Source organism: Lynx canadensis, chromosome A2, assembly GCF_007474595.2.
Source record: "Lynx canadensis isolate LIC74 chromosome A2, mLynCan4.pri.v2, whole genome shotgun sequence".
In the NCBI taxonomy this organism is placed as follows: Eukaryota; Metazoa; Chordata; class Mammalia; order Carnivora; family Felidae; genus Lynx; species Lynx canadensis.
Genome location: NC_044304.2, coordinates 100176816 through 100202618, shown reverse-complemented (window position 1 = coordinate 100202618; position 25803 = coordinate 100176816). Strand labels below are relative to the sequence as shown.

The 25803-nt window shown below is 40.6% G+C and overlaps 1 protein-coding gene across 1 annotated transcript in view; it reads left to right on the top strand.

Moving 5' to 3' along the window:
* Positions 1-24018, top strand: part of ASNS (asparagine synthetase (glutamine-hydrolyzing)) — a 160983-nt gene extending 136965 nt beyond the window's left edge. Inside the window, 17 exon segments of the mRNA XM_030308001.2 lie at positions 691-868; positions 2024-2130; positions 5546-5621; positions 7163-7260; positions 10301-10572; positions 14454-14691; positions 15605-15790; positions 16050-16151; positions 16808-16935; positions 17993-18119; positions 20587-20633; positions 20635-20692; positions 21149-21251; positions 22533-22614; positions 22702-22854; positions 23807-23930; positions 23933-24018. Of these exon segments, the coding sequence (XP_030163861.1) occupies positions 10324-10572; positions 14454-14691; positions 15605-15790; positions 16050-16151; positions 16808-16935; positions 17993-18119; positions 20587-20633; positions 20635-20692; positions 21149-21251; positions 22533-22614; positions 22702-22854; positions 23807-23930; positions 23933-24018 (1683 nt within the window). The 5' untranslated portion in view covers positions 691-868; positions 2024-2130; positions 5546-5621; positions 7163-7260; positions 10301-10323.
* The last annotated feature ends 1785 nt before the right edge of the window (positions 24019-25803 follow it).

The window sequence follows — 25803 nt, the reverse complement described above, 5'->3', positions numbered from 1 at the left end:
TTATTATTCTGATTCTAAATTAGTGGAACTTCCCAGTAAGTTTTTCATCTTTCAGAGGAGAGACTCCCATTTTTCTTTCAGCTTTTCCAGTCTTTTCTTATTCCTTTTTATACCAGTCTTCTTGTATTTAGGACTACACAAATGGTTTGTTGAAATATAGTTCATTCCCAGTTTTATGAAGTCTGGTTCCACAAAACACATATGCACATAACCCATGTTAATATTCCCTCTTTTGTTGCACTAAGGCTAAGTAACAGATCCTAGGTAACAAATGCAAAAGTATCTAATTTTTCTGGAATCTGGAATTTTCAGAATTTTCCATATTACTGTTGGGTTTTTTTAATGTTTATTTATTTTTGAGATAGAGAGACACAGAGCATAAGTGAGGGAGGGGCAGAGAGAGAGGGAGACACAGAATCCGAAGCAGGCTCCAGGCTCTAAGCTGTCAGCACAAAGCCTGATGTGGGGCTTGAACCCACAAACCATGAGATCATGACCTGAGCTGAAGTCGGATGCTTAACCGACTGAGCCACCCAGGTGCCCCTCCATATTACTGTTTAACCTGCTGAGTTAAATGTAGGTACCAGGGAAATTTCAATGACATGAGAAGAAAAGTAGAGGATATAGAAGTAAAGATCAGAAGTCCTATCTCAAATTGCATTTCAACCCCTGATTTTAAAAAATCATAAGAAATAGGTAGAACAGCAGAGAAATGGAATCATAAGCTGCTGAGAAGGCCTGTGGCTAACATTTATGGGACAGAACAAGAGATCAAATGGAGGCTCCAGCTATTTTTTGTCTCACTCCGACTCCGTCCTGTGCCTTGAGAGCTCCCCCATGGTGGCATCCTAAACTCCTCCCTGAGTGGGTAAGTTCATGTCCAGTGAAAAGCTCAGTGGTTCTGGTTACTGGGATCTAACGGTGACACTATTGCTGACAATTCATCTGGTGTTTAGGTTAAGGGCTAACCATGTGGCCTGCTTTGGAAGCATTTTCTGTTTTGGGGGGTGAGAGGATGGGCTTATAAATTCGTTGGAATCCTAAGTCACTGTTACCTAACATGTGAGTCATGGTCTCCTGGGTAGCTTTGGAGTTATGACAGGGGTTGGCAAATCTGAATGGTTTGATAGCATTTTCTATAGACCATAAATATGTCAAACTCATCAACAAACTTTTACAAAGATACATGGGGTTGAATAAAATGCAACTTCATTTTATAGTGTTTTAATATCAATGAAGCTTTTTTATTATTATGTACATTTTAAAATCAATGAATCCCAAAGGGTAGCTATCATTATGTGGCTGGTTTTTTTATTACTATATATTTTTCTAATTCTAGAAAATGGATCAATCTACAAAAAAAAAAAATACCATTGAGAAAAATGAATTTAGTATTTAAAAGAATTTTAAAGACTTTAACTAATGCTTTCAGGGCTGAACAAATGCAATCTTGTGTTGTCAATTATACTTTTGGGATGGGGAACCAGCCTAAAGGGTTTACTTGACAGAGGAAGATTTTATTTGATTCCTCAGTGACTCAGGTCACAGAATGTTAAATGCTTCCGGGCTGCTTTTAGAGTGAGGTTTCAATAGAGGGGTGGGTAAGATGTGGGAAAATAGGCCACATAATTTAGTTTTCATTTGTGTCTAATAATTAAGAGAACATATGAATCGTTTTCTACTCTAGTTAAATCCGTTGCGTCCTCTGTTATATCCTAGATCAATGTATTGGGCAGGGTTCTGATAGGAAGCAGATGTCACACTTGAATTGACACTAATTACAGAAGTGTGGACAGGATTCAAGAAAAGCAAGATGGTTTGGTGCCTCGGGTTAAGCCTAAAGGGGAAGAGGAAGGAGCAGTTCCTGGAATCTGAGGAGACTGTGCTATAGAGAAGGCCATGTGGCAGGAGCTGTGGGCTTTAGGAGAGGAGTTCTGTGGGGGTGCAGGAGCCTGGGGAAGAAACACCCTGAGACCTCTCCCTTCTAACCTCTGCGTCTCCCTTTGGACACTTCCATGACAAGAGGAGGGCAAGGGAGCCAGGACACAAAGTGAAGGGAGGAAGGATGGAGTGACTCTGGAGGGACAAGTGGAAGATACTCAGCACAACCAACACTACGTAACATATCAGGTATCTGTCTTTTACTACATAAATCGTGGGGGTGGGGGGTAAGGGAAATCGTCTCTGGGTTTTATATGATTATGATTATGATTCAGTTTATGATTATGTGCAGTTGTGATGACTTAATTCAGACTGGCTAAATCCTTCAACTTATCTTAGTTTTACATCTGTACAATGTGGATAGAAGATCTCCTTTCCTAGGTTGTTCTCAGGTTTCAGACATTTTATGTAGATTAGGATGCAGCAAAGTCAGTTTGCTAAAGACTTTAGGGCACTAAGGAACCTTTGAACTGAGTCAGCTGTCATCTTTGCTTTTGCCTGTCAATTACTAAGTGTTCACTACATGTTCTGTGTGGAATTTATATTCTTGGCAGTTAGTAAACTAGTTGGGAATGTAACTTAGGGGGGATATTGAACCTGTGTAGTCTACGAGCATTGACTGTAGTCTGTTCTTAGTATGTCTTACACATTTTACTATTTATTTATCTTGGTGCTGATGTGACCAGTAAAATAGAAATTTATTTAAGAGTGGTATGAAGCCTTGATAACTTCTTGGGTGTTTTGTTTTATTTTTATCATGGTGCTATGTTTTCTCTATCAAAGGAATACTAAAAATACACTATTTGGTGGGGCGAGGTCAAGAGAGACTTTTTTTTGTGTGATTCTAAAAGGAATCTTGTACTTAAAATAGTAAGAAGGGCGCCTGGGTGGCTTAGTCGGTTAAGCGTCCGACTTCAGCTCAGGTCACGATCTCATGGTCCGTGAGTTCGAGCCCCGTGTCAGGCTCTGGGCTGATGGCTCAGAGACTGGAGCCTTCTTCCAATTCTGTCTCTCTCTCTCTCTCTCTGACCCTCCCCCGTTCATGCTCTGTCTCCCTCTGTCTCAAAAATAAATAAACGTTAAAAAAAATGAAACAAAATAGTAAGATACATAGGAATAAACCTAACCAAAGATGTAAAAGACCTGTGTTCTGAACACTATAAAGCACTGATAAAATTGAAGACAACACAAAGAAATGGAAAGACAATCCATTCTCCTGGATAGGAAGAACGAATATTGTTAAAATGTCTATACTACCCAAAGCAATCTACACATTTAATACAATCTTATCAAAATACCAGCAGCATTTTTCACAGAGCTAGAACAAAAAATCGTACAATTTGTATGGAACCACAAAAGACCCCAAATAGCCAAAGCAGTCTTGAAAAAGAAAAGCAAAGCTAGAGGGATCACAATTCTGGACTTCAAGTTATATTTCAAAGCTGTAGTGATCAAGGCAGTGTGGTATTGGCACAAAAATGGACATATAGATCAATGGAAAACAATATAAAACCCAGAAATGGACCCACAACTATATAATAAACTAATCTTAAACATAGCAGGAAAGAATATTCAGTGGGAAAAGGACAGTCTCTTAACAAATGGTGATGGGAAAACTGGATAACAACATGCAGAGGAATGAACCTGGACCAGTTTCTTACACCATATACAAAAATAAATTTAAAATGGACTAAAGACCTAAATGTGAGACATGAAACCATAAAAATCCTAGACAAGAACACAAGCAGTAACTTCTTTGATATCAGCCATAGCAACTTCTTTCAAGATAGGTTTCCTGAGGCAAGGGAAACAAAAGCATAATGAACTATTGGGACTACATCAAAATAAAAAACTTCTGCACAACAAAGGAAACAATCAACAAAATTAAAAGCCATCCTACAGAATGGGAGAAGATATTTGCAAATGACATATTTAGTAAAGGGTTAGTATGCAAAATATGTAAAGAAATTATATAATGCCAAAAAACAAATAATCTGATAAAAATGGGCAGAAGACATGAACAGACAGTTCTCCAAAGAAGACATGCATATGGCCACAGACACATGAAAGGATGCTCACCATTACTTACCATAAGGGAAATGCAAATCAAAACTAGAGTGAGATAGTACCTCACACCTGTCAGAATGGCTAAAATCAACAACACAAGAAATAAAGGTGTTGGTGAGGATGTGGAAAAAATGGAACACTCGTGCACTGTTGGTTGGAATGCAAACTGGTGCAGCCACTGTGTAGAACAGTATGGAAGTTCCTCAGAATGTTAAAAACGGAACTACCTTATGATCCAGCAATACATTACTGAGTAGTTACTCAAAAATATAAGAACATTAACTCAAAGAAACACATGCACTCCTATGTTTATAGCAGCATTGTTTACAATAGCCAAGATATGGAAGCAGCCCATGTGTCCATCAACTGATGAATGGATAAGGAAGATGTTGATATATAATGGAATACTATTCAGCCATAAAAAAGTGAAATGTTGCCATCTGCACCAACACGGATGGAGTTAGAATAATGCTAAGCAAAATAAGTCAGAGAAAGACAAATACCATATGATTTAAATCATATGTGGAATTTTAAGAACACAAATGAGCAAAGAGAAGAAAATAAGACAAAACAAGAAACAGATTCTTTAAAAAATTCTTTTTAAGTTTATTTATTTATTTTGAGAGAGACAGAGCATTGGTAGGGGAGGGACAGAGAGAGAGAGAGATGGAGAGAAAGTATCCCAAGCAGGTTCCACATTGTCAGTGCGGAGCCTGACATGGGGCTCGATCCTACAAACTGCAAGATCATGACCTGAGCCAAAATCAAGAGTCAGATGCTTAACTGACTGAACCATCCAGGTGCCCCCAAACAGATTCCTAATTATAGAGGACAATTTGGTGGTTACCAGAGGGAAGGTGGATGGGAAGATAGTTGAAGTAGGTGAGGGAGATGAAGGAGTGCGCTTGTCATGATGAGCACAGAGTGATATACGGTAGTGTTGAATCACTATATTATATACCTGAAACAAATATAACACTGTACGTTAACTAACTGGAATTAAAATGAAAAAAAAAAGGAAAAAATTGGTTTCTGAGGACAAGTCTTTCCCTGTAACAAATTGAAGAACCTAGTGGTACCAGTTCAACAATGCCTTTAAAGTGGAGAGTCTCAGGGGCCCCTGAGTGGCACCTGAGTTGGTTAAGCATCTGACTTCAGCTCAGGTCATGATCTTGCCATTCATGAGTTGAGCCCCACATCAGGCTCTGAGCCTGGGGCCTGCTTTGGATTCTGTGTCTCCCTCTCTCTCCTCCCTTCTCCTGCTCATAGTGCTCTGTCTCTCTCTTAAAAATAAACAAACATTAAAAAAATTCAAATGGAGAGTCTCCCCTTTCAAACTCTTAGTGCAGATAATACAAATTTTAGGGTAATGCTCCAATATAGGAACGGGGATGAAATCTGGAGAATAAAATTTATTTAATCCTGAATGCAAATCTTTCATGTTTAGCAAAAATAAGAGAGGCTATGTCGGCTCCTTGCTCTCTGTCAGTATCTCTGGTATGACCCAGCCAGCTCTTCTTGTCTATCTATTCTACAGGCAGAATTTGATCAAAAGAGGATGCCCTGTGGACCCAGACAAACCTGATTTCACATCCTGGATCTATAAGTATCAGGTGAGTGAATTTGGGCAATTTACCTCTAACTGGGCCTAATGTAAAAATATACACATTGAAAAATTATTCTGAGCTTCAGCAAGACAGATTGATATTATGGGGATGGAAAAAAATTTTTCCTCCTTGGGTGCTATGGCTCTAAGAACTCTCATCACTTTAGTGCTTACAATTTCAAGGCTGGAAGGACCCTGGTAATCTCCACTTTCTTTTCAAAGAGGGAAACCTAAAGAGATTATAAAACATACCCATGGTCATAGAAGTGGTTAGTGGTAAAATTCAGACTGGAACTCCATCCTTTCCTGCCTGAAAGTGAAATTGGTCAACAACAAAATGTGATGAGGAATCGAATTGAATTGAATGCAGGTTTTGAGAATCTAGCTAGTGGTATCCACTGAGCTGATAGTGAGACTCAAAAGGTGAAGTCAACACAACCAGGAAGATGCCAATCTAGTCGAAGGAGAATATAACCACATCACAAAGTTTGATGATGATCCAACACAGAACACAAATACACGGAGCTATAGATCCAGAGATGGGAGAAATTTAGTTATGTCTGAGGTAGAAGACATAATGAAATCTACCTTGTAGTTAATAAAAAGATCGTATCCTTCCAGCTCTTCCTACCTGCCCCATTATTTATTAATAGAGCAAATATTTCTGTATCCATCTTATGTACTAGATGCTCTCTTTGTAGTTACGGAGAAACTAAAGTACAGGTTTCCCTGTTATTTCAAAGTAGAGTGTTCCTAGGAAACATTTCATAAGCTGAAATGACATAAAATGAAGAAACAGTTACCATTAATTTACATGAAAAATCTGAGTTTTCTCAGACGCAAAAAATAACCTCTGCTAGGCCTTTCTGATACCTAGGGCACATCCTGCTAATGCATGCACAAAATACAGACAAAGCGCAGATGCTCAGAGACAGTGTTCAAAGCCATGGCGCCTCGACACAGAGTGTAGTCCTGGGGAAGGAACTTGGCAGTGCCACTCGCTTGCTGCCTCCTTAAATGGCCAGCTACGAAATCAATACGGAACGCTATTTTCATTTCTCACCTTTTCCCCTAAAAGCAAACATCCTCTTCGGATTTCTTTCAGTTAGCAAAAACTAACTGAATTAGTACCACATGAGGGTCTAATGTGGGTCTTCTGTAAAAGCAAAGTGGCATAACATGAACTTTCGAAAAGCGAAAATTTTGCAGTTAAGGATCTGCAGGGAGATGTGCTGCAGGGGGGACACGGCCATCAATTTGGTGTTGATTTCCCCAAGAACAAACCAAGTGCAGAAGGCCCTCTAATTGTCAGAACAGCGGGTAAGATAACCCTCAGTGTCAGTGGGGCACCTGGCTAGACCTCTTAGGCAATCCTTCAGCAGGTGCACTAACACTTTAAGGAGCTGGAACGCAGCAATTCCTCCTCTAGTTCTCTGCTCCTCCTCCGCCCTCCCCCCTCCTTGCCTCCAAGGTCTCGCATTGTGGGCCACGCCCCTACGCGCTGGTTGGTCCTCACAAACATGATGAAACTTCCCGCACGCATTACAGGAGCTAGGCCAGTATAAAATGAGAGGACACCCGGCCGCCCCGCCCGCCAGCTGCAGCCCCTACCTGGCACCTTGGTCACTCCACCCGCTGGATCCCAGGTAAGCCAGGCCCTGCTGCGGGGTGCAGCGTCCTTCCAGGGTACCCTGGGCCGCCCCGGAAGGGGGAGGGGAAGGAGAAGGAGAAGGAGGAGGAGGAGGAGGAAGAGGAGGAGGAGGAGGAGGAGGAGGAGGAGGAGGAGGATGCGCGGCAGTCTGGCTAGCACACTCGTGGGCAGAGGCTGATCCGGGCGCCGGAGGGCTCTGCGGCTCCCACCCGTAAAGGGGGCGGGGCCGATTGTTGCGCACCTGGGAGCCAGCTGCGGGGTAAAGACCCCAGTCTGGCCCTGCAGAGGTTGGGATCAAGTGGACGGCAGAGGGGAGGCCGGGTTCCAGCCCGCGTTGGCCGTTGTAAATTTTACTGTTTTTAAAAATTACATTGCATCGAAGCCTGTGGAAAATTTTGCAGTCCGGGGGCCCTGCTGCGGACTGGCCAGAGGGTGCACGTGGCTGGGGTGCAGTCGGAGTTTCGGGACACACAATCGCTTGGTCCTGGTCTCAAGGCTGTAGGTCCAAGCCTAAGGGTCTGTACTTAGCCCCTCACCACTGGTCCCACCATCTCCCTCTCCCTGCCCCACCCCCCAGCCAGACTGCAAGACTCAACAAGTGACTTAATGAGTAAATCCTGCCTAGAAGACAACTGTTCAGGGCGACAGGCGGCACGGTATGCGAAAAAGCAAATGAATGAACATGCCTTTCTCAGTGGATATCTGTCTGTTCTGTAGGGCTGGTTTCAGATTAATGTTACTATTTTGAATAAAAGGACAGTTTTCTTCTGGGCCCTTGGCCTACATTATTTCTTCTTCCTGGGTACTTGAGTAACAATTTAACAGGACTCCTAACTCTTTTTTTTTTCCCCATTGATTGGCCACGTTCCTATAAGATTACTTAGAAGTAATTTAGGTCTTGAACCTGTCCAGGAGTTGGTTGCTGATATCTTAAGGTAAAAATAAAACAAGATGGTGAAATTGAAGTGGTTGGTAAATAGCATAGAAATTAAATGCATTGGATCAGCACAAATTCAGTACACATGTAACTGTTTTGAGAACTTCAAAGGCAGACTAGTCTGAATCAAGGTCTGGGGTAAGTATAAAATACGCCAGATGTTAACTTCAGTAGAGAAAAGCAATATAAAATATCGTCGATAACTTTTATGCCTGATTACCTGTCAAAATACTATCTTTTAGTACATTGTGTTAAAATAGATTTAAAAACTTCCCATTTTCTCATGACTTTTTTAATGGAGCCACCAGCATATTGAAAATTACATATGTAGCTCACATTTCTACTGGACAGCACTGCCCTAGAAGTTTATGAGGAAATAGGGAAAATTACTGGGAGCGGTAACAGCAGTTGGAAAAAGCATTGCAAATAGGACCTTTGCAAGTGAGACTGATTCCAACAAAAATAGATAACAGTTTTAACTTGCTATTTCCTGCTGGAGAAGTGTGCTTCACTAATATGTGTTGCCTGTCTTTCCCCTCTAATTTAGTGTTTAGTGTGTGTTTCCTATAACAGGCTTAATAATGGGATTCACTAAGTAGCATTAGGAAGACTGAGGGAAATGATTCACTAATGACGACCTCTTGTGATTTTCAAAGTACTGTCTCAGCCCATTTTTCATTGGTATGGAGTCAAAGATAGATGGCTTATCAGTAGTCCTCTCACCTCAATCTAAGTGAATTTCCCCCTAAATCTCAAATATCTCATTAGAGGCTATTTGCCAGGTTCATGGAAGGGACTGCACAGGACATGTGCTACTTCATTTCCAAGTTGTTGGAGTCACTATCATTTTTTATTAATTTGATATGGTCTCATTAAAAGGCCAAACAAAGGTTTGGTTCATTTAGCTGTGCATGTCCTCAGAGGATTGCTCAAAGTGATTGATGTAACTTGAAACAACATATGTATTCTATGTATATTTTATATAGTATATTTATATTATATATAATATATATTTATATTATATATATTTATATATGATTTTTGTTTCAAATTAGGCATTCACTGCAAATTTGCATTTAAAAAAACCCAAATAGTTCCAAGTTATTTTGGTAAAATAGCTGTTTTGAGTTGGCAGCATCTAAATAAAAAGCCTTTATTTCACAATTGAGAATATAAAATTGCAAAGTACCATTCACAGGAATTATTTGTTTGCTTCTTGGCCTGTAGGGATGGCCAGCTTGTTTTTCAGAGATGTTCTTGCTGTTTATATCCCACCTATTTTGCTTTCTTATGGACCAAAGCAGCTTTGAGACAAAAAGGGACATTTTTGAGGGACAATTTGAGGACATTTTGAGGACATTTGAGGACATTTTTGTCATTTAGGACATTTTGATGGTGAACATTATGTATCTCTGTCAACTTAAAAATTTTTTTTTGTAATCGATCCAGGGTATCTAATGTCAGATAACATGCCTTTTGTCTCTTTAGAATTTCTTTTATCACATTTGAATAAATCACTTAGAGGTAAACTAGAAGTTGTGAAATGCTTGTAATAGCTATGTATCTTAACATTACACGAGCAGTATGTGTGATCTTTCTTACCTGCTATACTCTATGTGCAGTTAGTACCGGTAAAGAGAGGACATTTAATTGTCAGGAGTCCCGAGAGGGGACTGTAGTAGTAATCTGGGGAGTCTATTGGATTTTTGAGGGCTTCTGACATTCTGGGATAGAGAATGGGACAGGGATCTCTCACTAGGTTGGAGCCAGCCTGCATGTATATCTGTATCTTGGAAGTAAACCTAGAATGTGGCCTGACTACCCCGGCTCAGGTGAGCCAAGGTCCAAGGTGAGAGAGATGCAGGCATTGACGGGGTGCTAACTGCTTTAGCCAGCTGGATGTGAAGGTCATGCATCTTTTCTGAATACTTGTAAATCAATTAAATCAGTCTCAACTCCTGTGTGCCTGCCAGCCTAATGCTATAGATCAGATGGTTTAAATATCAGTCTTTGAAGTAGTTTATGCCAGTTTTTGGAATCAAGATTTAATACAGACTTGGATATTGAATATTCAACTGGTCTGCTTTTCTCTCCATAGAGAGCCCCTAGCTCCATTGCACCATGTGTGGGATTTGGGCCCTCTTTGGCAGTGATGACTGCCTTTCTGTTCAGTGCCTGAGTGCTATGAAGATTGCACACAGGGGTCCAGATGCATTTCGCTTTGAGAATGTCAATGGATACACCAACTGCTGCTTTGGATTTCATCGGTTGGCAGTGGTTGACCAGCTGTTTGGAATGCAGCCAATCCGAGTGAAGAAATATCCTTATTTGTGGCTTTGTTACAATGGTGAAATCTACAACCACAAGAAGGTAAATAAACCAGAAGATATCTGGATGTGATTAAACCTCAGGGCTAGTTGGTTGTAATAATTTTATATATTTTGTATAAAGCTTTTTACTTTTCACACAGTTTCCATGTTCATTACCTCATTTGCTCCAATTCTAAAGAGAGATAGGGCACAGATGCACAAGGAGTTCAAATGGCCTGGTCCCAAAAAAAAGACAAAATGAAGATTATAATTCTTTAACTCTTAGAATTTTTTTTCCTGTCATGAATTTGAATATTAGTTAGAGCCTGTGTTTGGTACTGGGGATACAGTAGTAAGTATGAGACATAGGTGTGCATTCTGATGGAGTTTATTCCATTAAAAATAAAAAAAAGACAAAAAATCCTTGTACATAGGATAGATATTCTGGACAAAAAAAAAAAAAAATAATAATATGGGAGATCCAATGTCAGCAAGGGTGGTCAGAGAAGGTCTCTTGAGGAACTGACACTTGAACTGAGACCTAATGGATAATGATCAACTAGTGGGGCTGGTAACAGCATTTCATGCTGGGGGAATAGCACGTGTAGAAGCCCCGAGGTAGGAAGCAGCCCTGGGATTGTCAGATGTGATCAAGGGGTAGGTAGGTGGGCAGGGCACGACCAGATCAAGCAGGACTTGGCAAGGAGTTGGAATATCATTCTAAGAGTAGGGAGACCGGAGGACTTTAGGGCAGGTATGGAATTTAATAGTTTGGAGGTAATCATACTGGTAGCTTTTATATAATGCTGCCCTTATGACATTTATTGCTACTGTGTACTGACTGCACTTAAACAGAGCCACAGGACAGAAGAGTGCAAGGAGTGATTTTTTTTTTTAGCAGCATTAAAATTGGAACAGCTTTCTAATCTGGTGAAAGCTTACTCAGGATGAGAGTGGTGAAGGGGTGGAAATTCTGACCCCAGGGAGCCAAACTGGCTAAGAACCTTCCAATCTGGAATTACTTGGCTAGTGTTTCATAAATTTTTTAATGCAAAATTTCCAAGTTATTTTTTGTTTGCCACCCTCCTCCCCAACTTATAATTTTGAAAATTTAAAACATATAAAAAAGAACAAAAAAGAAGAACAAACCAAAAAAAAAAAATAGAACAAATAGAACCTAGGTTATTTAATTGTTAATGTTTTGCCGTATTTGCTCTATTGCTCTCTTTCTGTATATACACCTAGGCATTTAATTTTGGGCTGAATCATTTTAGAGTATACTGCAGATATCGTGACACTTTACTCCTAAATATGCAAGCACTTATCTCTTAAAAATGAGGGCCATCCTCTACCTAATACCAATACTATTAAACCCAAGAATCAATAAGATCATCTAATATTGAGTTCAAATTAAATTTCTGCAAGTGTCACAAAAATGTCTTTATAGCTGCTTTGTTTTGTTGAAGCCTGATAGCATTCATACTTCATACATTTAGTTGTTAGGTTCCTTGGTATTTTTTGAGTCTTGATATACATCTGTCATTCATGGGGAGGTATTTATATTCTAGCCACCATTAGGACATTTTTATCTCTGGACAATAGCTTTTACCATTGTGTGTCATCTCATAAGATTACTTTCAATAATACGCTTCTCATTTGAAAAGTTTTTATGGTTATTCAGCAGATTCCTTTCAGACATTTATTAAGAGTATATAGGCATGATTTTTCTAGGTGCTTGGAGATGAAATGGTGAACACGAAAAATAAGAATGGAATTTCAAGCTAGTGAGAGTACAGGAGGTACTTACAGGAGGTAAGACTTCTTTCTTACCAAGCCAAGTTAGTGCCATACACACGAGAATGCTAGGTTGTATTATGGCAATATTAAACTTTCACCTTAAATCAGATAGGAAATACCTTGTGTAACTTGAACAACATTGCTGCTTTTATATATTTTGTTGAAAAGTTACAAAATAGTAAATATTTCACAAGTATTTTTATTCTAAATTACCAAATACATTGTATTTTCAAAAGCATAGAAATTCCATTGCATCTACCAATCACCTAAGCTTCTGTTGCGTGAGCGGCCAGAAATCTGTTGATGAGGAGGATGGCCATTTTACATCTGTATAAAGGACACTACAACATAAGCTCCAAAGCCCCTCCTTTTTTTTTTTTTTTTTTTTTTTTGGATGAAAAAAAATTTACCTCTAATAAAATCCAGCTAGAGATGTGCTGGGTGTGGAGGAAGAATAAATGAAGGAGAGGAGGAATCTGAGTAAAGGCTGGGGCAGAGAGGAGGCTCTCTCTCTACAGGGATCATCAGGGGCTTGCAACCAGCAGGTCAAGTGGCAGTGTGATTTCTGAATGGTGGCAGGATACAGGGACTTTTATCTAAGTACAGCTTTTTTTTTTTTTTAAGTTTATTTATTTTGAGAGGGGAGGGAGGGGTAGAGAGAGAGAGTGAATTCCAAGCAGGCTCTGCAGTGTCAGTGTAGAGACCAATGTGGGGCTCAAACTCAAACTCTGAGATCATGACTTGAGCTGAAATCAAAAGTTGGACACTTAACTGACTGAACCACCCAGATGCCCTCTAATTGCAGCTTTTACCTAAGTGTGGTTTCAGGAGAGTGCAAAGTGGAACATGGGAATCATTAACCAGTAAGTTACCTGCAAGGTTTAAGCCAAAGAGCAGTGATGACAGTAGTGGAGGATAGATTTGGGAAGCTGTTGCTTACTGAAATCACTGAATGCTTTGGAGGGTATATTTATTCTTCCGATATGTAAGTGCAAAAAGGCAAGCAAAAGACTGCTTCCAAACCCCACCTGCTGGTGACAGGATCTCCCCTGATCTCTCTCAGAGGAGGGAGAGGTCAACAGGAAGTGGCTTTATAGTCACTCGAGGCAGCCAGAGCCCATGGTTTGGCTCATTCTGTGAGTGCTAATAGACAGAAGTTTCACAAGTGATAGAGTGAGTGTGATTGTGAAGCATGTTTATAGGTCATCCATATACAGACACATAGATTTACTTTGTGAATTTTAAAAACATGTTCTGAATGTTTAAACTTAACCAGGATTTCCCCGTGATTTTGTTTATAGGAACCTCTTCTCTCTCCATGGTCAGCCAAAAATAGGAGTAAGCACAAAGAAAGAGCAACTCCAAGGATTTCTCCCCCTCACAGTTGGCCAGTGGTGATGGAGAGCCAGAGCCCGGTGTAATGTCATCAGGCCCTCTCCCTCTGTGCTGAGTGGTCATGATGGTCACTTTGCTGAGCCCTTGGGGCATGTGGACTACTAAAGCTCCCCTGTCATTTTCTCTATCAGTGAGAAGTAGTTTAATGCCACTGCAATGGTGGGAAGACTGAATATTCTAGGCTTCCCCTGGGGGGCCATCAGCTTTATCTGGACCATGTGTCTTCATCATTGTGATGGAGCCATTCATCAGGGAATAGTACCAACTGTGTGTGTCCTTTTACTTTCCATTTTCATAGGCAGGTCTTTGAGACTGAAGTGGAAAAACCTCAGCTGATCCTACATTCCCAAATCAAAATATTACAGTTGGGGAAGACACATTTTTAGTGTCATTGCAACCTCTTTGCTTAACTGACATACAGATGTAAACATACATGTATTATAGACATAGGACATGTATAATGGGCATTCCTATCCTTCCTGATAGGTATGACTGTTTTGCTACATTGCCTCTGCTTTTCATTTATCAGAATGCAACTAAAATGTGTACGTTTAGCTTTATGCTGTAAAGAATGAGCAGAATTGTGAGTTCAAATAAGTTGTATTTTGATAATGCAATGATTCTTCTAAATAACTAAGGTGCGTGATTATAGAACATAGAAATGTTGAAGCAACTTTGCAACAAAAAATTATTAATGGATGCACAAGGACTGTAACGTTAACATGTTTATTTTGCTATTGCTTTTACAAGATGCAACACCATTTTGAATTTGAATACCAGACCAAAGTGGATGGTGAGATAATCCTTCATCTTTACGACAAAGGAGGAATTGAGCAAACAGTTTGCATGTTGGATGGGGTGTTTGCATTTATTTTGCTGGATACTGCCAATAAGAAAGTGTTCCTGGGCAGAGATACTTATGGAGTCAGGCCTTTGTTTAAAGCCATGACGGAAGATGGATTTTTGGCTGTGTGTTCAGAAGCTAAAGGTAATGATAGAATTTGTCTGTAGGTATTCATTATTACTCTGGTTTTGTGTTTTCCTCTTGATCATATTTGCAAATCCTATGCTGGGAAGTCCAGAAGTTTTCGAGTGACTGTTTCTCAATGCTTTTAGAATAGCGTATCAAAAACTAATCTGTTGATGGTCCTCCCTGCTTGAAACTTTTTAATTAATCCTCATCCCCCATAGGGATTGTGTGGCTCTCTTGAGGTCCGCTTGCTAGGCAGGAATCTGGGTCCGATCTGATCTTTGAATTCAGTCTGACACAGAAGATGACTGGGCTGAGAAACTCAAATTGTGAGTCGTAATGAGCATTTAGATAGGCTGTTCCCATTTACAATAAAACACTGGTTTTTAATCAGAGATCATGGTGATGCCAGGTTGTTTACTCCCTGTGAAAACTTTTGAAGAAATTTAGATTATACTGTTTAACACACAGTATATAATAACTAGTTCTGCCATTACCTCATAGTGGATCATTTTGCTTGTTCAAGGACCAGAAATCATGGCTGTTTCCTTAACATACCTCAGTGATGACAAAGAAATGACTGCCAGGGTATCATAACAGTAGCAATTTCAAGTCCATCTTCTTGCTTAATGTGTCTTTTCTTATAGAAAATAGATTTTCTTGATCTGAAATTCCAGACAGGGAGAAGAAATTGAATGTTGGGGATCTTCTTATTAATTTGAACTACTAGAAATCAGTGTAACCTTAGGGTACATCTCTACCACTGTTCTCTCCCTAGTAAGTAGGTGGTAGCATTTGGGTTCATTCTTCCCTATTTTGCTTATATAATGGACATGTGTTTATATCAAAAAGGGGGAATAAACAGGAATTGAGAGGATAGTAAGTAATGGTGAATTGTATCTTGAGTAAAATTATCGTTTTGAATTTGTAGGTCTTGTTAACTTGAAGCACTCCACAACTCCTTTTTTAAAAGTGGAGCCTTTTCTCCCAGGACACTATGAAGTTTTGGATTTAAAGCCGAATGGCAAAGTTGCATCAGTGGAAATGGTCAAATATCATCACTGTAGAGATGAGCCCCTGCATGCGCTCTATGACAATGTGGAGAAACTCTTCCCAGGTAACAAAGCATACGCCCACCCGCCTGTTCCCCTCCTGTCTCTCCCAAAGGGAAAAAAAAGTGCTACTTTCTTGTCATTGGAATGGTTCAAATCAGAAGAGCTCTTTCCTATTTAATTTGGAGGTGGCACATGGGGATTTGGCAAATTCCACCCTGGAGCAGGTGTCATCATGATTGATAGATGATTGTCTGCCTTGTTTCAGTAAATAATTCAGCCCAAGATTTTCTGGAACTGTTGATTTGCTTTACATGTTTATAGGTTTTGAGCTAGAAACTGTGAAGAACAACCTCCGGATCCTTTTTGACAACGCCATAAAGAAACGCTTAATGACAGACAGAAGGATTGGCTGCCTTTTATCAGGTGAAGTCTATTAAAAAGCCCAATTATATTTAGCACATATTTAAGTAAATGATTTGTAGCTATCCCTGAGATTTTGACTATAAAATATTTATGATTTAATTTTCCCTCCATTATAGGACAAAAATGTTTTCTGTAAGCTGCATTTAATATTCATGGCAATAGAGCAGCTTCAGGTTACATTCTAATTATTGGTATGAGTGAGCTAATAAACATTTTTTAGAATTGTGTATGGTGACTTTTGACCAATTCAAGTACTGTAATCATTATGTCAGGTTATGTGTTAGATTTTTCATAATAATTGATTTTTGGTTTATAAAACTTGGGGATTTTTAAATTTTTTTTTTAAATTTTATTTTGAGAGATAGCGTGTGCAAGTGGGGGAGGGGCAGAGAGAGGGGTAGAGAGAGAATCCCAAGCAGCCTCCATGCTGTCAAGCACAGAGCCCAAAGCACGGGCTCAATCTCACAACTCGCGAGATCATGACCTGAGCCGAAATCAGGAGTTGGACGCGTAACTGCCTAAGCCACCCAGGCGCCCCTAAAAGTTGGGGATTTTAAATAGCAAAACTCTAATCTTGGTGCTTAATGGGATTGTAAATCATATCTGTTTCTCGTAAGCATGGCGTATAGCCAGTGTACTTCCCGTCTTGCTCATAGGGGGCTTAGATTCCAGTTTGGTTGCTGCCACCCTGTTGAAGCAGCTAAAAGAGGCTCAAGTACAGTACCCTCTCCAGACATTTGCGATTGGCATGGAAGACAGTACTGATTTACTCGCTGCTAGAAAGGTAAGACACCGTCCTGCCCATTATGTAATTGGGACAGACATAAGGATAAAAATCTAGCCACTAATTAATGATTCTGTACTTACGCTGTATTGACTCAGGTAATTGTTTTAAGTTAAATGTATTAAAATAAAATGAAATGCATTGTTGAGTATCAAGTGTGTCATACACTGTCCTCTGGGTACTTCTACTAAGGCTCATACAATCCTCATAAAAACCCTGTGATAATAATTCTGTCGTTTTGAAAGTAATGGTACAGTGGTTGTGACTGCATGCTTTGGAGCAGACTGCTGGTCTCAAATCCTACCTCCAACATACGATTCCTCACTTATGTAATGGGAATGACAGTATCTACTATGGGATAATGTCAAGGTGAAAATGATAGAATTCATGAAGTGCATAGGATAGAGCATAGCCTGTAGTAAGTACTTTGTAAATGTTAGCTGTTTTCATTTCTTATAAAGCACCGTGTTTAGGATTATGGGCAGAGAGGACCTTGTACATACACATTCCGTGTTTGGGAGACTTTGTTCCTACTCTGGCAGAATTTACAGGGAATGGATGAGTGCAGTGTCAAAGCAAGTTGATCAAGGCTAAAAGAATCCAAAACAGCCACAGAAAAAAGAATGAGGGGAAGGCACTTCCCTTAGGAATAACATCCTGAATGTAACATAAACCATCGATGGAGGGCCAATAGGGGCCCGAGGTTAGAGTGGGGCCATGTTGGACTAGAGAAGGGAGGAAGTGGGTGAGGTAACTTAAGTGGGGGGTGGGGGGGGACACAACTCACTGGAATCCTGTGGACAGTTAGGTTGAAGTCTTAGAGTGGGAAGAGCTGATGGGCTGTCTACCTCTTGGTCAAGTCAGGGCAGAGACTGGGGGAGGCCAGGAAACCTAACTGGTCTGTGTATGTGGTGACTAGAGAATCATTTCCTCATATTTTGCCTGATTTGTTTTTCACTATTATTAACTTATAACGTGTTGTGACATGACAGTATTCATGTTTCATTTTTAAGGGCAGTGCTTATAACAAGTATATGGATATTTCTTAAATAATCAGGTGGCAAATCACATTGGAAGTGAACACCATGAAGTCCTCTTTAATTCTGAGGAAGGCATTCAGGTCCTGGATGAAGTCATATTTTCCTTGGAAACTTATGATATTACAACAGTACGTGCTTCAGTAGGTAAGGTATTTTACAGTATCGAAAAGATTTTTTTTTTAATTTTTTTTTTAATGTTTATTTATTTTAAGAGAGATAGAGAGAGACTGAGTGCAAGCGAGGGACGGGCAGAGAGAGAGACACACACAGAATCCAAAGCAGGCTCCAGGCTCCAAGCTGTCAGCACAGAGCCCGACGCGGGGCTCGAACTCATGAGCCGTAAGATCGTGACCTGAGCCGAAGTCGGAGGCTCAACCGACCGAGCCACCCAGGCGCCCCTCTAAAAGATTTTTAATCCTGAAAAGAGTATAAGGTATAAAAGATTATTTCGAACAACAGTTTAAAAAACGATACTTAAGAATGAATGCAAATAAAATTCTTAGGTCAGCACTATTTTAAGACCAGACCATTTAAGAATTCCCCCAATCTTTTTTTTTTTAATTTATTTTTTAATGTTTATTCATTTTTTGAGAGACAAACACAGAGTGTGAGCAGGGGAGGGGCAGAGAGAGGAGGAGACACAGAATCCAAAGCAGGCTCCAGGCCCTGAGCTGTCAGCACAGAGCCCAACGTGGGGCTTGAACTCACAAACTGTGAGGTCATGACCAGAGCCGATGTTGGACATTTAACTGACTGAGCCACCCAGGCACCCCTCCCCAATCTCTTTTGGAGTGAGAGGAAATAAACACCTAAACTCCCCCATTTATGGTGTCCCTACAGACAGTCCTTTACTTACCATGGTTTGACCTGAACAATTTTCGACTTTATGAGGGTGTGAAAGCATTACACATTCAGCAGAACCCTTACTTTGACTTTTGAATTTGGATCTTTTCCTGGGCTAACGCCATGCAAAGGATTCTCTCTTTCTCTCTCTCGTCCGTCTCTCTCTCTCTCTCTCTCGATACTGGGCAGTTGAGCTGCAGTTCCCAGTCAGCCAAGTGATCACAAGGTTGAACAACTGAAACACTTATAACCATTCTGTACCCACACCCATTCTGGTTTTCACTCTTAGTACAGGGTCAGTAAATTACATAAGATGCTCAGTGCACCATTCATTACCAAGTAGGCTTTGTGGTCTGTGATCCTGACCAACAGTAGGCTAATGTCAGTGTTCTGAGTACATTTGGGGTAGGCTAGGCTAAGCTATGATGTTCAGTAGGTTAGGTGGATTTGATGATGTTTTCAACTTAAGTGGGTTTATCAGGGTGTAAGTCGAGGAAGATCTGTATTTATATTTCTCCAAAGAATAGATGCACATTTCTGCACTCCTCACTCCCCAATTTCTCTGCATATAGTTTCTTTGGGCTGTATAGGGAAATAGGTCCTGTGTTGTAACTAATTATGTAAGGAATACTCATATATACTTTAGTAACTATTCTATCATATGACTTATCAATCAATAACTATTACTGCCCAGCAAGCAATGCTAGTTTTGTCATGTGGATATATGGCAAGATCAGAAGTATACTCCAGTGTCGTTGAGCCTCTAATGTGCTACTGGCTGAGATATGTCTCTCTTTTAAGAGACTCAGAATCTATCTGAGAAGACTCCATTGCAAAGTTTAGGGCATGAGAATATTACCACAGGGGTGATATTGCCCACAAGAGAACTAAATTGGTTCTTGGAGTGTAAAAAAGAATTTTCTGTATACAGTGGCCTGTGGGCTTCCAAAGGGCCACACTATATAAATAGATTTATAGTATATCCAGTACTCATATTCATTGAGAAGGCAATTAGGAAAAAATGTCTAAAAAGTCTCCTAGATCAGTGATCATGAAAAAAATGCTAAAGAACAAATACTGGTTTACATAGATTTGCAGCCGGAACCAATGGCTCTCTTTTAGCAATTTACATAGTATTCTTAACCACCTGTGAAATTTGGTGTTAGGAAAGAAAAGCCTAAACTACCAAAACTCCCAACTTTATTATTTTTGTATGATAATATTGGTATGAAAGTTATGAATTTGTTTTAGATATTGTCATTGTTCAGTTTGTCAGAGTTCTAAGGTGGATATTCTTGGTCTAAAAGCATTACAATTTTAAAACCCGTATATAAAATTGTGGAATAAGGGGCACAGTGGCTGTGGCTCAGTCGGTTGAGCATCTGACTTTGGCTTAGGTCATGATCTTTTGATTCTTGGGTGTGAGCCCTGCATTGGGCTCTGTGCTGACAGCTCGGAACCTGGAGCCTGTTTCAGATTCTGTGTCTCCCTCTCTCTCTCTTCTGCCCATCTCAAAAATAATAAACATTAAAATTTTTTAATAAATAGGTAAAATTGTGGAATGATTTGGGCTGTTTCATTGCAACGTACAACTTCTGGGTAAAGTATATAAAAATTAGCTTATAGATAAAAGGTCATTATTTTGGAAACTACATTATTAATACAGACTTCAAGTCTAAGTAAAACATCATTGTTTCCAAAAGCTAAATACGAGACATTTTTGGTGGCCAGTTATGTTGACATCAACAATTTCTCTCTGTCTACTAAGGTATGTATTAGTCTCCAAGTAATATTCGGAAGAACACAGATATAGTGTGTGATCTTCTCTGGAGAAGGTTCAGATGAGCTTACGCAGGGTTACATATATTTTCACAGGTAAGTTTTCTGACACGGAGGGATATTGGTGCCTGGGTGAAGAAAAGTGGTTTGTTTGCTCTCGTCTGTCTTAACGCTTGAGTATCTTGTGACGTATGTGAAGAAAACTGATAGTGTCTGCTTTGTATTTCTTTGGGGGGGGGGAAGAAGTCTTAATGTGAGATAATCTCCATTTTTCAGAACTGGTGAAGCAGGAGAATCGGGAGTCTGACTTTTCTGAATCCCCTGTGGCAGCCTGGTTACTGCCCTGGGCGTCCATTTTATCGCCTGACAGCTACCTGTTTGGTGTGCAGGAAGGCCTGTTTTAGCAAGTAGGGACCCCCCCTTCCCCAAACTTTGTTTAGCTTTCTGTCTTACTCCCACTAGAGCTGGAATATGGGAAAGAGGAATGAACACTGTTCTGTGTGCACAAGCAAAGCTGTTGGTGTATTTGTAACTCCACCTGTTTATAAAACAGGCTCCTTCTCCTGAAAAAGCCGAGGAGGAAAGCGAGAGGCTTCTGAAGGAACTCTACTTGTTCGACGTTCTCCGGGCAGATCGCACTACTGCTGCCCACGGGTAACTCGGTAGTTTGAGAAGCAATCATTAAGACAGCCTCAAAAATCAAAAAGCTCAATGGCCAATTACTTTCTTTAGTTGATTATACGTTTGTGCAAAGTATGACTTTTTGTTTTTTGAAAGAGAGCATGAGTTTACATGCACACGTGAGCAGGGGAGGAGGGGAGAAAGAGATCTTAAGCAGGCTCCACGGCCAGCACGGAGCCCAACTTGGGGCTCGATCTCACAGCCGTGAGATCATGACCTGAGCCGAAATCAAGAGTCAGACACTTAACCCCCTGGGTCACCCAGGTGACCCACAAAGTACGACTTCGATAGAGAAAACGAAGCTTGTCTCAAAGCACTGTTCTGGCATTGGTGAGGAGACTGTAGGTTGTTTTAGATGGATTTCGTCTTTAAAGCACAGCCACACTCTGCTACCATCAGAACAACCGAAAGGGAAGGCAGGTGCTGCTCTTTTTAAGAGAAGTTAAAGCTGACACAGCCCCTGTAACAAGTGTTGAGTGCCTACCACACCTGTTTGATACTGTGGTGACCCTACGCGGACACAGGGCAATGAAGAGCCGGGAGGGTTGATTAGATTATAAACAGGTTTCTCTATTTCTGGTTGCCTGAAGTTTTCACTTTTTAGCTAGTCATGTTGGAGAATTCAGAACTCTTACTGTAGGTGATAAACTACGTTAAATATTTTAGTTGCTTCTACGAAATCACACTTAGATTAGAAAATAGTCAGATACGTGTGGGGAAGGAACTGAATCCATGGTTATTATCCATTTGCCTTAACCAGAGTCACCAGGATTCAGGAAACACGATGTGGCCTTTGATGAAACACTGTGGAACAGGGGTATATACTGCATGTTGTATGTAAATCATTTAGTAGTAAACAATTCTGAATTCTTTAGTTTTCCATAGGACAAGAGATGGCCTCACCAAGAAAAAACTTTGAGTCAGAAAGGTATAGGAAAAGTACGTTCTTAATGATCAGATCACTCGTGTTTCTTACCATTTTCTGCTCTTTGAGATGTGCATTTAATTGTTTACAGAAGGGAAAGTAAAATTATTGTCCGTTTGTTTTACTCTCTAGATGAGGTAATACATCTTGTTGAGAATGAAGATTTTTGCTACTCATGCAGTAGTAAAGGTCAGGAGGACCCTAAAAATGACTTTTAGTCTTAACATTACATAGAGGCTAGTTGAATTGCTAAGAAACTCTCAAGGAGAATCTAAAAGGACAGGCACTAAATATCCATTTTGATTTAGATTTTTCTTTTCCCCTTTAAGCCTTGAATTGCGCGTCCCTTTCCTGGATCATCGATTTTCTTCCTATTACTTGTCTCTGCCCCCAGATATGAGAACTCCCAAGGTAGGTGAATCGATGCACGATGGAAACTGTCTATTGCTATTAAATGTATTTGGAATTTTTACTGCCATTCCTTTGTTTTCATGTCAGAATGGGATAGAAAAACATCTCCTGAGAGAGACATTTGAGGACTCCAATCTAATACCTAAAGACATTCTCTGGCGGCCAAAAGAAGCATTCAGTGATGGAATAACCTCGGTTAAGAATTCCTGGTTTAGGATTTTACAGGAATATGTTGAACATCAGTATAAGGTCTTTAAAATATTTTCTGGCATAGGACAATTTGGATGTAGAATGGCAATCCCTGTTCATTTTGTATTTCATTAAATGTTTTGTGGCTGTAGGAGAAATTCCCTGTAAACAAGAGTTTATAGAATTTCATAAGATTTGGGGCACCTGGATGGCTCAGTCAGTTAAGGATCTGACTCTTGGTTTCAGTGCAGGTCATGATCTCATGGTTTGTGAGTTCAAGCCCCGCATCAGGCTTTGTCCTGACAGTGCAGAACCTGCTTGGGATTCTGTCTTCTCTCTCTCTGCCTCTCCCCTGCTCATGTGCTCTGTCTCTCAAAATAAGCAAACAAACAAAAAAAAGAATTTCATAAGATTTAAGTAGCATGAAGGATTATATAGTAGCATCTAAAATTCAAAGAGCAAGAGGGGCGCCTGGGTGGCTCAGTCGGTTAAGCGGCCGACTTCAGCTCAGGTCACGATCTCGCGGTCCGTGAGTTCGAGCCCCGCTTCGGGCTCTGGGCTGATGGCTCAGAACCTGGAGCCTGCTTCCGATTCTGTGTCTCCCTCTCTCTCTCTGCCCCTCCCCCGTTCATGCTCTGTCTCTCTCTGTCTCAAAAATAAAATGTTAAAAAAATTTAAAAAAAATAATAAAATAAAATTCAAAGAGCAAGAGAAGAGACTTACCAATCATCACTGACCTTCATTTAACATTTAACACCTGCTGGGTGCCAGACATTATTAGTCATAAAACACTCAGAGCCACCGTGTATTAAAATTATTTGCAGAAATGTTCCTTGAAAAGTTGCTGCCAGCTGTGTCTGTTATTGTATTTTAGCATTTTCTAAGTGATGGGTGATTCAAAGGGTCTCTTGCACAATTTACAGTCATTTTGTTGTTGGGAAGCCACATTAAATACAAGTGTTTCTATGCCATTTAACAAAGCCATTTTGAATTTATATTCTTACAGGTTGATGATACAATGATGGCGACTGCAGCCCAAAAATTTCCCTTCAATACTCCTAAAACTAAGGAAGGCTATTACTACCGTCAAATCTTTGAACGCCACTACCCAGGCCGGGCAGACTGGCTGACCATTACTGGATGCCCAAGTGGATCAATGCCACGGACCCTTCTGCCCGCACTCTGGCCCATTACAAGTCAGCCGCCAAAGCCTAGGCACCATCTGAGCTATCCAGTGAAAGGAAACATTACTCCTGTGATGAGTAGGGGGCTTGGGGGCAGGAGGGGGAGCAGTGAGCATCAACCATTCCGGCTTGTTGGGCATGGAAAAAAATAAAAGTCTTGAATCTGACACAGTGCTATAGTCATTTATATTCATACAGCCCCTTCCTTAGAGGGAGCTAGCAACTGAGCAGCTTTTACTGTATCCCAGGAAGGTAGAGAGTGAGCTTAGGAAAGGAGGAAGCAGCCTGTCATTTGCAGGAGTCCTTGCCTCCTCTTAGTGTGGCCTTTTCACAACTTCCCTCTCTGTTCTTTCTGTATTCACAGCAGCTGGTGAGGCAGGCTCTGTGGTGCTGAGTCCGTCGTGGACGTCCCTGACAGCTCTCTCTTGTAAGACAGTAATTCATATTTTCATTTTTTCCGGTGGAGCCAACACCTATTCTGGAACTACTATTCTAGATCCAAGATCAGCAGATTGTTAGGGGCAGTCAGTAAGTATCCTAGGCCTTGCAGACCTCTGTTGGAACTATGTAAAAGCAGCCATAGACAGTATGCAATCAAGTGGCCAGGGCTGTGCTCTGCTCAGAGTTTATAGAAACGGGCTGGATTTGGCCAGTGGGCCATAGTTGATAGAGCCCTGTTGTACAGAAACAACTCAAGCCAAGCATTTCTGATAAAAGGAAGAAGCATTCTGAACCCAAGAGGGAAAAGAGAAAGTAGAACAAGGAAGCAGTCAATGAACAAGTAAAAGATTCTTGTTTGAATGCATTGGTTGTGTAGGGACCACATTTTGAAATACCCTATAAAGATGAATGTAGTAGGAAGTTTTGAAGAGGAAACTGTTCCTGTGCAGGTCAACATATGAATGTTTGATGGGAAGAACGAGTGGGCTGGAGTTCAGCTAGGAAGTTAGAAGATAGGGACCGTCTGAGGCTAGAGGCCCTCACTGAAAAATGTAAAATGTCTCTAGACAGTTGAGGAAATGCCGTGAGTTAATATTGGAAGATTCAATGATAATCCTGTATTTGTAGGTGCTTGAAGGGCCTCAACCTGGCATGACTCGGTTCCAGGCAAACCTATTCATGGTATAGCCTCATCCAGCCACCCTAGGTGACACCGAGAAGGCACGAGAAAACTAGGTGGTGGTGGTTGGGCAGCGTGCATGGCAGATTATAAATCACAACTGTTAGTTTTTGAGGGTATGAGCTGTTTAACTTGAGTGACTATCAGAGCTGGCATACTGAGGTACCACTCAAGAGTTCAACAGTAGAGGTACTCCATTCAGCCAAGTTCATAGCAGTGAATTCAGTCCTGCAGGTCAACCCTAACTACAGCAACTTGGTAAATGGCAAGCAGCACATGAGATCTATCAGAGGTTCTTGGCACATGGTATAAAATTAACCTCTTCTTTTACAACTGAAAGTCTAGAAGTTAAAGAAGTGGTAGCCACTGAAGCATATACACCACGTGGACTCCACAGCTCCGTACTGGCCAAGCCTGTTTCCTGGCCTACTCTGATCTTGGTGACTCAGTGCTAAAGAGGCCTGTGGTTTCCAATCCACACAGCACTGCTAGCAGATAATTCAGTCCCCCACCATAAACTAAAAGATTTTTAGCTGATGTTGTCCTGGCTTTTCATCCTCTTCCACGTACCCTATGGGATGATACACCCCTTCAGAGGTTTATTCTACCTTGCCTTCAGACATAACTAAAAAAGGTACCTTATAGTTTGGGACAGGATATGTTCCATAGAAAAAGAAAAATTAACCACCTAAATAC